This window comes from Pimephales promelas, chromosome 14 (genome assembly GCF_988280905.1).
Source record: "Pimephales promelas chromosome 14, fPimPro1.hap1.1, whole genome shotgun sequence".
Classification (NCBI taxonomy): Eukaryota; Metazoa; Chordata; class Actinopteri; order Cypriniformes; family Leuciscidae; genus Pimephales; species Pimephales promelas.
Window position 1 is genome coordinate 8678057 of NC_142782.1, and position 13632 is coordinate 8691688.

Genomic DNA, 13632 nt, shown 5'->3' on the forward strand with positions numbered 1-13632 from the left:
CGTTCATATAACGTTTTGAATAACGTTCTTATAACCAAGAAATAACGTTAATACAACGTCTAAAAAACTGGATGTTTTGAATGTTCCTAAAACATTCGGAAATAATGTTTTATAACTTAATGAGAACGTTATGAAAACGTTCTTATAACCTACAATTGTTATCTGGGGAAGAGGATAGATTCGTGATTGCACTGAACACGTTTTATGTGCAGGATTCTCTGAGCTATTCTTCCAAGAGCAGCGTTTATCTGAGAGCGCACGCGGCACATTATATCCCATGCACAAGCAGAGAGATTCGCAATACAATAGTGCGCTCTCGACATTTGACAGGAAAATATTGCCATAGTTCTGTGGCATCCATCTTCCCTGTAACGTAACACCAGAGCACTGCTGTGTACCCATAGTCTATCCACAAGTTTCCGAGGGGCGCTCCTGTAAAAAATAAAGTGGGTGAAACTTCCGGTGAGGCGGCGGAAGTAGCATTCCAATGGTATTTTGTGTGTTAGTTAGCGAAGAGGCTAGCTGTTTTTCGGAGAACTATTTTACAATTTAAAGACGCAAATCTTTATGAGAGATGTCGTTACGGAGCTCAGGGGCAACATGTGCTGTTCGCGGTTGTATGTATAACCGGACTAAACTAATTCAGTGGCTTAAACGTGATTGTTTTGAACATAAGCTGAAAACGAAATCTGAGTGATCCTGCCAGAGCCCGTCTCTGATCCTGCCAACGACTAGTTTCCATCACCTCCCAAAAGACGACGAATCTTCCTGTGTACATTTGTTTAAATTCTTAATATTCTATAAACTTTTATCAGCATGTGTTTGACTGTTCTCTACTGATGTTGCACCTAAACTCAGGATCAAAGCCTGTGTTGACAGAATACCAAATGTGCCAGTTACTGTATTCAAGTAGCACATTCATTTATAATTTTGAATAAACTCCAAAACACAATGACTAAGTGTGTATTTTTTATTTTAATTGTTTGTCAGTTCGTACAACTGTCTGTCACCATGCCTTTATGAGTATTGATTATTAATAATGTTATTATAATACTGCCAATCAACTACTGCGGAGGGTTAAGGTACTGTTATTTCACCCTTTTTAATTTCGTTGAGGTTGTGTTCCCACATCGTTAGCTAGTGTGGATCGCTATAACTTGAATGACTGTCAACTGTTGAATGAACGAGTGTCAAGCATGTCAAATCGTGCTTTGTTTACTTCAAACCGGAAGGCGCGCCCACTTTTGACGCAAGGCCTCATGGGATGTCGTTGCTTAGAAGTGCAACATTGTAAAGGGTCCGTCTGAAACAGTGTCGTGCAGCGCAGCGAATGAAATACATCAGTATGGTGGTATATTAAAAATTAATATAATAACAAAAATATACACTGGTATGAACAATAAGCGGTATGAACATTATACCGGCCAGCACTACTTCCACTACTTTGGATTACTCTGTGATTGTTCGCTGCCAGCCCTGACCACCTGCCCGTTATGACGTTTGTAGTCTCAGCCTCAGACGTCACGCCCACGGAGCGTTGACTAAACGTCTGATGCATATGGTACACTTAACTGGAAACACTTCAGGAATGTTGAAGTCGTCATCTGATTGGTTGAATTCTATCGGATTTCCGGGGGGCGCACCTGCAGTCAAACGTTTGACTGGGTTTGCGTTATGCACCCATTAGATGTGCTAAAGGCTAAAGGAAATGTTGCGAGTGCGCTGCGCCGGAGGTGAGGCATTTATTTAGTAAGCGTGAGCGCGCTGGGGCGGGCATGTAACTTACATTCGCAGCCTGACTCATGTGAGTATTTAATGTGCGGCGGCTCGCTGACAGCAACAGCTGGCTGTTTTGAATGAGACGACCCGGTTACTGTGAACGGGGAGCGCTTTATGAACATTCAGTGAGCAGCGTCAGGGACAGTGTGTGAGCGCTCGTGAGCGGGCACCTGATTTACACATAACCTGATTTATACGAGGTTGAACTGGCCGTGTGACAAAGCGTGCATAAGATGGACACGAGCGCAAGTTTTGCGGGCGAATTTAATAACACGAAGCGTTGTTAACCAATCGATCCATATATAAGACGCTCCGGATTATAAGGAGCACTGTCGTTTTTTGAGAAAATTAAAGGCTTTTAAGTGCGCCTTATAATGCGGAAAATACGGATTATAAGATTGTCAGTCTGAAGGTCTGGCTACGCGAGACTATGACATTTGCTGCTTTATCTACGTTGCTGTTAATCCTGGTGCTTCGACCGACTCCTGTTTTTTTTGTTTGTTGACACTCCAGTTATATAATAAACTGCACATGGATCTCAACCCGAGTTCATTTGAGTCTCCGTCACAGACTGGCTGATGGTACATTATCATGATTATGTGGCTACTTGCCAAATAATAAATAACAGATGGAAATGAAATAATTTGTTTAACTCTCTAGTTTAACTAAAAGCTTGCATTAAAAAAAAACAGTCCATTACTAAATAGAAAATATCTCTTGCAAAAATAAAACAAAAAACACTGCAATGTTACAGTATTCATTTATGTAAAAACAAAAACAAATCTAAATGATATTAATTATGAACTAATTAATTACCTCGCATCAATTTAGCATCAATGTGTTCTTTTTTCTGCGAAGCGCACTCTTATAACGGCAGTGCATCACTCATCTGTTTTTCCCCCCATTCAGAAGGAGCTTCGAGTCCCAGACTTCCCAGCCAATGAAGCCAAGGGCAGCCACGTGGTTTCCTTCTCAAAGACCATCTTTATTGAGCAGAGTGACTTTAGAGAGGTGTTTTTAAGATCATTTCATATGAGGATCTGTTTTGAATTGAACCAGTATCCCATATATGCAGAGGTGAGCATTTTTGCTGTTTTGTGTTTGCTGTAGGTAATGGAGAAGGGCTACAAGCGCCTGACTCCAGATCAGCCGGTAGGCTTGAGACATGCAGGATACGTCATCTCTGTACAGCGCGTCATCAAGGTGAAACACCCACTCACTTAACTCACATGATCCACTTAGTTTGCTTTTTTTTATTTAATTTTTTTATTTGCATATGTTTTTGTTGAGAATATTTTTGGTAAATAAGCTGATTGATCATAAGGCATGTTGAAGTTTGTGTACAACGACTTCTCAGCAAAGTTTTGATCATGTTAATAATTTAGAGGCCTTAGAAATTTGCATATCAAATATACATAATACAGTAGGCTTTGTAGAGTTAAATGTCTTTTCTCTTGTCAGGATAACTGTGGTAAAGTGTGTGAGCTAGAGGTGACGTGTGTCAGCTCAGACTCTGGGGAGAAACCCAAAGCATTCATTCATTGGGTGAGCGAGCCACTGCGGTGTGAAGTGCGCCTGTATGAAAGCCTGTAAGTTTCCTTGTGTGCTGACAAACTAACGGTTTTTATTTCATTTTAATATTTCATGTCTTACGTCTTTTTCACAGACTGTGTTTTACCCTCACTCTCATATTTTTGTCTGTAGTTTTCTCCATAAACACCCAGAGGACTCAGCTGAAGTTCCTGCTGGATTCCTGAGTGACATTAACCCTGTAAGGCAATACATTATATAGGATAAACTATGATTTTTAAATAAAGTTTGTTTACAACAAACTAAAATGTGCAATGCAACAAAGTGCAAACTGTAAGAGGCAGCTTCCCGGACAGAGTTTAAATTAAGCCAGGAGTAGGCCTTTGGCCATGTGTCCACCAAAGCGTTTTTCCACGCGCCTGGCGTATGTTTTCAATTTTTTTCAATGGGAGCACCGCGTTTTTTAAATGCCATGAGCGTAACGAGGCGCTGAGCGTTTTTTTTCACGCTGAAGCGCCAAGCGCCCAGGCTTTTTTACTGGTTGCTAAAAGTTGAAAAATGTTCAACTTTGGATAAAACGCAGTGCTCATCACTGTCACTTCTTACCCAGCCGTCCAATCGCAGTGGAGGAGAGGCGGGACTAAACCACACTGACCAACTGTCACAACATTCTTTCTGTACAATGGCATCAGCTGGCAGAGCTAACCGAACAAAATGGATGAAAAATACATTTTTAGTATGAAATAAATTATCTGCGAAATTAGTTACAAATAAACTGTGCTGCGGGTATTCTGTATCATAGCAACGAAACGTCTCAACAGAAAAAACGCTACGCTGCCAAAACGCTCTCAAGCGCCCAAAACACAGCGTCTTCAGCAGAGCGTCTGGCGTTTTCAGCTGGCTAAAAACGCTTTGGTGGACGCACGGCCTTAATCTAGAAAAGTCAATCATGGCTTGAAAAATTAATGCAATAATATATACATTTTGGTTACAATTATTGAGTAACATTTTGAAAAAGAATTGGTTGCTTATAATTATTATTATTTGTTGTCATTGCTAGAATTCCTTAACAGTGATTGAAAGTGCCTTGGTGGATCGTTCCGTGGGCAAGGCCAAAGTGTTTGATAAATTTCAGTTTGAAAGAGTGGGTTATTTTTCCCTGGACCCTGATAGCACATCTGAAAAGGTATTTCCAGAAACATTAAATTGTCAAAAAGATGAACATACAGTAGAGGAAAACACTTGTCTCATCTGTCACTTCTTCCTCCCCAGCTGGTATTCAACAGAACCGTTACTCTCAAGGAGGACCGAGGAAAGATATGATTGGGCTACAAGAAAGAAGTTGTTCTTTGACATCAACCATGCATCACAAAGCAGTTTTCAATTTAAAACAAATTCAAATAATCTGGGGAAATCTTTGTATTCTATTCATACTATGAAAAGTCTGTTTTTACTCTCAGGTGCCAAGATATTTTGTACAACTTATTCATTCTGCTGGGGTTTGTCATCAACAAAATAAACAATTTCATTTAAGATTTTGACTTGTGAATACATGTAAATGTGTTTGATGCAAATGCATCTTTGTAATTTAATCGCACAAATCCCATAAAACCCGTAGTTGTCAATTAATAGAAAAATGACTTTGGGATAGTTTTTAACATGGTAAATGCATTTCCATTTGAAATAACCTTTTTTGGAAGATCAAGCTTTCCAGTGCATTACCAACAAATACACTTAATTTTGCATGGGTGAATTGTATTAATATCCAAACAGAATACCAGATTAGGGTTAGTGCATTTCCAATTCATAAAATGTTTACGGTTCCAAAGATGATGTCCTAATTTCAGTGAATTTTCAAAATATTATTTTGTTCTTAAGACATTTATGACAGCAATGAGATATAAAATATTTTAATCACAGATATATTGGTATTAATCATGATCTTACAGGTTTATTGAGTACTTTACAAAGGCAAGTATTATACCTATAACTACACATTTGTAGTGCCCGAAATAACAAGCTATTTGTACATTGTCTATAAAGCAAAACTATTCTATCATACCTTACCATTCATGGGACAAAACCCAGAAATTTACAAATAATTGACAAGTGATATTTTGTCATCAAAAAAAAAAATAAAAAATGGCAAAACGATGCATAATAATTTTTTGTCCATGTGCATAAAGAGTAAGATTGGACCATTTGTCATGTTTTGTAAATAATGAAATCACATTAAACTGGCCACCACTGACAGCTTGATGCAGTACTGGATCTGAATAAAACTTAAGTGGTGTACACACAATAGTAAAGATCATTGCCCAAAAAAAAAAAAAAAAAAAATCAAGAAATTGAGGATATTATGAACAAATTTTCTTTTTATATAAGGTTGTTAACCTTAAAGGTAACCATAACATTAGGTGTCTGGACACCTTTAAAAATATGACAGTCATTATAAGCGAACATGAAACGGCTTTAGCAGCCCAATTTACTTCCATAATGTGACACTGCAGAGTTAAACATTCAATTATAAAAAAGGTAAGGTGGAACTTACATAATAGTGAAAAGTGTGTTTCATCCCCACACATCAGAACAAAGTCAATAAGTCATTATATTGTAATTAAATATACAAACAAACATTTCCTCCTCTAGAACAACATGCACTGATGAATTGTGCACAAGAAGACCAGAAATATAAAGTAGATGATTTCATGATGTTCTCTGTAAAGCCCAGCTTCTTAAGACTTATTAATTTAATATCCTCTAGACAGTAGTTGGACCTTCACACAAACCAAAAGCTGGTGGTGGTGTGTTGGGGACTGTCTTCTCAAGGGAGTTATTTTCCTGCAAACAGAATGTGAGAGTTTGGGGATTGTTGGATTTGCTGTTGCAGTATGGGTGCTCTCTTCTTGAGCTCTTTGGGGGTCTGCCAACAGCTCTACGTCCAGCCAGAGCCCCTTTCCTCCGTGGACCTGGAGCAGGTTCTACACTGATCTGATTGATTGTCTGCGTGGCCTTACCAAAACAAAAAAGTGATGACTGCAGAGCACTGTCAGTCTTTATTTGAAAGAAATTGGACACAAACGCTCTTATAGGTGGTGTAAAACTTGCATCCTCATTTAGCTTCTTTTTTAGCATCCCAAAAATTTCCTCGAGCTGTCCATCCAAAGACCCGACGACTTCTTCAGCTCCGCCTTAACAGATAGATACAATGATAATGACTGTTGTCTGTTAACAGAATTAGTCTTATTAAAGTGATAGTTCACCCTCCAAAACATTTTTTTTTTGCCATCATTTTAATCTTATGTTGTCCCTAACCTGTACGAATTTCGTTCTTCTGTTGAACAATAAAGAAAATATTTTGAAGAATGTTAGTAACCAGACAGTTGACGGTAACAATAGACTTTATGCACAGCTGCACTACTTCCTGAACTTAAGCCAGCTCCCTTGTTTCCTGTCTGCCATTATTGGCCAAGCTTGATTAATTCAGGTGTGTCTGATTATTGTTGCCGTGACTACTGAGGTCAGGCACACCTGAACTAATCAATTTGACCAATAATGGCAGACAGGAAACAAGGGAGCTGGCTTAAGTTCAGGAAGTAGTGCAGCTGTGCATAAAGTCAATTGACTTCCATAGTATTTTTTTCCTACTATGGAAGTCAATGGCTGCTGAAACGTCAATTGTCTGGTTACTAACATTCTGTAAGTTAAAAATAACGTTCAACAGAAAGAAAAAAACTACAGGTTTGGAATATAGTTTGGAAGTGAGTAAATGATGACAGAATTTTTGACTGAACTATCCCTTTAATGTAAAATGCATTCACCCAAAAAATTCTGTCAGTAATTACTCACCATCATGTTGTTCCAACCCCTCAAGACTTTCGTTCACATTCAGAACACAAATTAAGATATTTTTTATTAAAGTAACACCAGGTATTTTGCTCTCGGGGTCCCCCTACAGTTGGGAAACAGTATTGTCCTCTACTGCTGTCGTAAACTCTGTCATCCTACATGCACGCGCATTTGTTGACAACCATGATAGCCCTGAACACTGTAGGAGGAGGTCACATGCAGGTGTTCTGCTTGCGTCGCATGTGAAATGTCTTCATCCCAGGTACTGTGGCATATATTTCAACATGTAATATGAATATAATTTCATGGGTTTTATTTTTTATTTTTTCTAACGACAAATGATCGCGATGCTCATGTTTACAAGCCAGCGTCATTATAGTAGCCTAGTTTATTGGTTACCATTTTACTGAATCTATATGATACTTCAATGCAATGTTTGAGTGGTAGATAATAACCATATATTATAATATCAAGCTACGATAAATGAATCTGCAAATTTTACAAATCGATTTGCTTTACAGCTTGAGGCAAGAAAAATAAACGAATATCACAGACATGTTAGGTATCCTAAAATATGATTTTGTACATCTTATATTATTTCCTTGGAAGAATGTAGCCCCTACCAAATTTGTACATGCCGTTTAGAAGTTAAAACACCAGTTAACTTTATTTTGAAGATAAACGGAGGATAAGATAGCTTTCGTAACATAGTAAGGCAGACAAAAAAAACCCAAAGAGATAGTATGCAAGCAATATAACATACTTATTAGTCCGCTGGCCCAAAGTTGATCCTCGTTCTGCCTTTAACGCGATCACTTTCTCTTTTTCTCTTTTTGCTTTCGTCCGATAAAACCTTTGCTTTCTTGTTTTTCTGTGCTGCTTCGGCCATGACTATAACATTTGGCTCGCACGTCCGATTTTAAGGAAGTGGGGTGGTGGTGGAAGTGACATATATGCCATCAAGCAGTCGAATTTTGTAGTTCTCTTTGTTCGCCGGGTTACTACCCGAAACCCGACGTTTAAAAGTACAATTAAAAACGCTACAGACCCCGTCAGGCTATGGCAGACGTGTCATTCAACCTATTGTAAGTCGATGTACCATCACAAGAGACTTGGAAATATATCATGAAGGTTGAAAAGTTCCCTGGTGTTACTTTAAATCTGAGAGCTTTCTCACTCCTCCATAGGCTTCTAATGTAATTGAAACCGGCCAGCCCAGAAAGTTAGTAAAAAAAAAAAATAGTCCAAAGTGACTACAGTGCCTAAACTGACGAGAATAATGACTTTTCAACGATTCATCTTCTACTGTGTGGGCCTCTGAGTGATTTCACATAATATAACAGCGAAGCGCTGCGTCAGAATGTAGGCTTATTATTGGCCAGCATCACACTCATGACCAGCGTCGGCCAATAGTGAGCCTACGTTATGACGCAGCGCTGCACTGTTACACTACGTGAACTCACTCAGAGGCCCATACAGTAGATGAAAGGTTGAATAAAGTTTTTTTTTTTTTTTTTGCACACAAAAAGTATTCTTGTCGTTTGACAAACTTAAAGTTGAGCCACTGTAGTCATTTGGACTATTTTAACAATGTTTTAATTAACTTTCTGGGCCTGGAGGTTTCAATTTCAATAGAAACCTACCTCCAACCTGCCACTATGGAGGAGTGAGGCAGCTCTCAGATTTAATCAAAAATATCTTAATTTGTGTTCCGAAGATGAACGAAAGTCTTGTGGGTTGGAAAAACATGAGGGTGAGTAATTACTGACAGAATTTTCATTTTGGGGTGAACTAACCCTTAAAAAAATAAATAAATACGTACTTGGGCCTGGCTCATTTTCTTCTGAAAAATCTTCTCCTTCTAAACAGAAGACATACATATTAACAAAACGTCTCCTTCCATATTAAATCTTAATATCAGAAAACATTGAGACACAGCTCACATAAAGATTCAAAACAAACAAATTTTGACCTGTGACCTGTGCTTCCCCTTGACTCTATTTTAGGTTTGTCCAGTTATTCCCGTTTAATCTCAATTTCTGGCCTGCTCACCTGTCTGACTTCCACTCTTGTTGTTTCCACAAATGTGGATTTGATAACTGATCGGATGGACTCCTGGTGGGACTCTCACCTGGCTAACCAGTCTTTGTATGGCTATTTTGAATTGGACTGGAATAAGGAGGCTCACTGTTTTTTTTTTTTTTTTTTGTTTTTTTACTTTCTCAGTAAAGTTGACTACACATCTGTCTGCTCTTGGGTCCTCCCTTCCAGAAAATCTGACAAAAATGTACTTTTTGCAACACTTGCCATTGGCATGTAAGAAAATGCATTGATCATAAACATGACATGTTTTGCTATAGTAATGGAGTTATTTAGTATTAGATGATGGACAGATTGACTGATGAATTCTTGCATTGCTGACCTGTTTCATATCTACACATGTGAACTGAGTCAAACAAAGTGACAAAAGATTAGATGTTTCACCTGTGGTGATGACTGGTAGAGTAGTTACAGACACTCCATCTTCAATGCACGTAGTGTGTCCATCTGTTTTAGAGAAAAGGCAAAATGCTGTTAAATCATTTCTATATCTCTTTGTAGACAACTATTATTGATATAGTCTTGTTTCATTTCAACAGGGACATACTCACCTGTCACTGTTGTTGTCTCCCATGACTGTTCCAATTCTAATGGTTTAAAAAGCTCTTCTGAAATGTCCTTCTCTGAATAGACACCCATATTTCACAAGAGAAATGCTGGGATTAATAACAAATCTTCTGCAATTGCATGTAATTTAATATCATTTGATTTGATTAAAATGACTTAAATGTTGAATATATTTGTAGCAGTTTTCAAATTAAAGTATCCATCCTATTTATACACGTATTGTAAAAAATACCAGAGGCCATGCTATATTGTGAATGTAGTCACTGCTAAAGGCTGTTGTTACCAAACACAACAGTATAATCACAATATATCCGTATACCTTTTCCAGTACTGTCTTTGTTTATTTCCTCTTTATCACTTTTAAATAAAACCCAGCAACCGAGTTCAACATCAGTCCCCGCATGCACCCTTTTAACAGCTGATTCTATTGTGTATTTTAGCACAGATGGATTTGCATCTGGGACAGCAACTATTTGTTGTATAATTTTGAATGTTAATAAAATACAGTGGTCAACATTTGAAGTGGATCAATAAAGTTCCTCAAAGTTGTCCTAAGACAAGAATATGTATTGATCAAAAAAAAAAAAGTATAACTTTGATGAAAGGTTTTTATACTCTTCAAATGTTAATTACTGTATATACTACACACACAAACGCATATCAAAACTGCCAGATTAATCTACAAAACTCTTCTGTCCCCTTTAACATCGTACACCTGTGTGACCCACTTCATTAACATGGCCACAGTAAATCTATCGCTGCTGCACTGCTCTAAACTGTTTTCTAGACACTGGTTTGCCAGAATCATCTTACCTGCAGGTTCAGCATATGACTTTTGAAAAAGCTTGTAGTATAATCTGTAGTGAAATATGATAAAAAGTAGGACTCATTATTCAGTAGTAACAACATGTATATTAACATAAAACAGAATTAATGCACTTCTGCAATTAACGTGTTTTCAATTTGTGGGGCATAAATGTCAAAGTAAAATAAATGTGGTGGAAAAAAAAGTTGTATTAAAATATACTTTTAGAAAGAGTAATATATTGAAAACTTTGGCCACCAAATTAAGGTCAGTGTGGTGTGACCAACATGTACGAAGCCATAAAAGAGAAAATGGTATCACAAGGAGGATACCTATAGGCTGTCATTACTGTGTCAAGGTCAATAAGTATCTGTTAGTTAAGTTTGTCAAATTTTAAAATCTTATAGAACATCACAATATTTAGAATTAAAACAAAGCATAAATAAAACATGAATGCAAATATTGTTTTGAAGTAGAGATATTGTTATAATGAAAATTATTTGTTGTTACTGACTCATAAACAGCTTCACTACATTATCATTACATAACACATTTTAAATATAGATTTTACAATAGTTTATGAAACTCCCTTCAATGACAGACCTGTAGCAGAACTGAATGTCCGGGCAAATGGATCGATCTGCAATAGCGTAAATGTAGTTATCACCTTCCTCTTCCTGCAGGTTGTATTTAATGCTTTTGAGAGCAGATGAAGGAGAGTGACCAGTTCTGTAGAGCTGATGTAGCTTTTCAATGGTGTCATTAGACACATCTCTCCACCTCATGACCTCAGCAGTGTTCAGTCTATGATTATGTTCATTCCTCAAGTTCACATGAAGGAAATAGCCCTCTTCTATGTGTGGGTCTCCTGATCTGTGGAAGGATAGATTAGATTAGACAGGATTTTGTTTTAATGCAGTTTCAAAATAGATTGTAAGATCTATTGAAATTTAAATTACTAATGACAAAATGTTCAGGTGTTAAAAATTTTGTGGTTTTGTAGTGCATCACCATGGTCTTATTTTTTATATCACCTGGACTTTCTTTCATACATATGTCTCTTGAGGATCAGAAACATGGTAGCAGGGCAGTTGGTATTTTTGGATGTCTTGGATGATGAACAGTACGTTTTGTGTTGGCATCTCAGATCCACCTGGTATACAAAATACAGTACTTAAGCAGTTTTGAGAGAATAGCCTTACGTTCAATGTTTAAACTGAACATGGAATCGGGGGGTTTCTTCAAACCTCTTTTGCATTTAATATTGTAACCATTTTTACATCATCGTTAATCATTTTAGAGAATGTTATTACTCTGATGAATTGCATTAAATAAGAACAGGAATATCTTAAGAAAGTATAGACTCAATTTTGATATCAGGTTGCCTTTAAAGCTCTGTCACACACATAACAGGTTGTTCCTACTCTGTATTTGTTGTAGCGTCCAGAATCAGGGTATGTCCTGGATTTCCTCCATGTTAAAGCTGAGGTCTTTTGGAAGTCCACCAACCACTTTTTGACCTCTTCTTCTGTAGTCAGCTGCAATTTAAGACCCGCTCGAAAGTTTTCAACATCCCCTGACATTTCCAGCAGTTCATGACGACACAGCAGATGACTGTACCCTGGTGGCAAGATTTTCTGCAATACAATGAGTCAGGTAATAAAAAACACTGAATTAATTCCACAATAACATGTCCAGGTCAAGATTCTATTGCTCTGTCACCATCAATTTTAATTGCATTGTGAAATATTAACGCCAATTAAACAATTTTTTTGCCTCAGATTTAATTACTGTAGTTCACTTTTGAAGGGTTTTTTTTTTTTTGGTCATTTTTATTGTTCTTAATGAAGATTCAAATTAAATTATTTCTATAATAACATGTTTTTGAACAAATATTGCAGTACAACGAATTTGTGTTTAAATCAGCATAACTTATATGCAGTACAGCAAAACTTCCATCACATATTCTTTAAAAAAAATGTACGTGTATGTTTTATGGAGGATTTTTTTTCTCATATTAATGATAGTTTGATGCAAAATGCTCTTACAATCACTTAACAATGAAATCAATGCCAAATAATATAATTTCCATTAAAAAAAGTATTTCTTATAGTAACTTTAGTTTTATTAAAGTAACGTTAAATACTGTGTTTTGGCAGCAAGATTTATAGCATTTTATAACTTAATGCGTCACATTTTGACTATGGCAGCAGTGGTGATTGTTTATTCGTGTGTTTTTAGACCTTTAAACGTTTGTTTTTCATAAAATATATCGGTTTGTAAAAAAAGCTAAAAAACAATTGAACTGAAGAGCCATATGGTTTTCCCTAAAGGTAATAACTAGGTTACGGATATTATACGATGGTATAACTGTTCTATAACTTGTGATAAAGATTCATAATGGTAAGCAAAACTTTATTTAATTAAAAAACTACTTCAATAGGCTAAAGAGCTATATAATGTTAATGTGTTGACGAAAAAGGTAGCTAAATATGAATCGAGTCAGCTGAGCTTTGCTAACGTTAGCCAGCTAGCTCACATAAACTAAGGCTTTTCTCTAAGGGTAAAACAGCTGATGTATAACATGAATAATACCAAACCTCCACGTGATCTGTGTCCTCTGCTGCTTTATCTTCTCCAATACAATGGTGACACTTAAACAGTGTCATTTTGAGCAGCTGAGCACAGCCAAAGAGCTAAACTTCGCGATCGGGTTTAGGTAACCGTCGCACGGAAAACTCTCGCGAGAAATGGGCTTATCTCTCGAGTACTCTCGCGTGCGCCCTCCCTCTTTCTCCCTCTCCCTCCCTCTCTCTCTCTCTCTCTCTCTCTCTCTCTCTCTCTCTCTCTCTCTCTCTCTCTCTCTCTCTCTCTCTCACTCTCTACAATTCATAAAGCTTTATTGGCGTGACATTTTGTAAAGCCAAATCATTAAAACAACATAAAAAATGATAACAAAACAAATAATAATAAAATAACCCAGGTAAAAAGAACAAATTTAC

General features: G+C 37.1%; 2 protein-coding genes across 2 annotated transcripts in view; one reads left to right on the plus strand and one right to left on the minus strand.

Annotated features, from left to right (window-relative positions):
- Positions 1-4842, plus strand: part of qars1 (glutaminyl-tRNA synthetase 1) — a 61300-nt gene extending 56458 nt beyond the window's left edge. Inside the window, exons 18-23 of the mRNA XM_039678350.2 lie at positions 2689-2790; positions 2890-2982; positions 3241-3368; positions 3484-3550; positions 4370-4495; positions 4582-4842. Coding sequence (XP_039534284.2) covers positions 2689-2790; positions 2890-2982; positions 3241-3368; positions 3484-3550; positions 4370-4495; positions 4582-4632 — 567 coding nt within the window. The 3' untranslated portion in view covers positions 4633-4842. The remainder of the gene's footprint in view (positions 1-2688; positions 2791-2889; positions 2983-3240; positions 3369-3483; positions 3551-4369; positions 4496-4581) is intronic.
- Positions 4843-5930: 1088 nt separating this feature from the next.
- LOC120483384 (uncharacterized) lies at positions 5931-13390 on the minus strand. The gene is made up of 9 exons (XM_039678351.2): positions 13231-13390; positions 12055-12267; positions 11665-11783; positions 11234-11503; positions 10639-10682; positions 9810-9881; positions 9643-9705; positions 8981-9019; positions 5931-6500 (listed from the first exon to the last, which is right to left on the minus strand). Exons 1-9 carry the CDS (start codon positions 13297-13299, stop codon positions 6070-6072), a joined length of 1320 nt encoding a protein of 439 aa, XP_039534285.1. The 5' UTR covers positions 13300-13390; the 3' UTR covers positions 5931-6069.
- Positions 13391-13632: the final 242 nt, after the last annotated feature.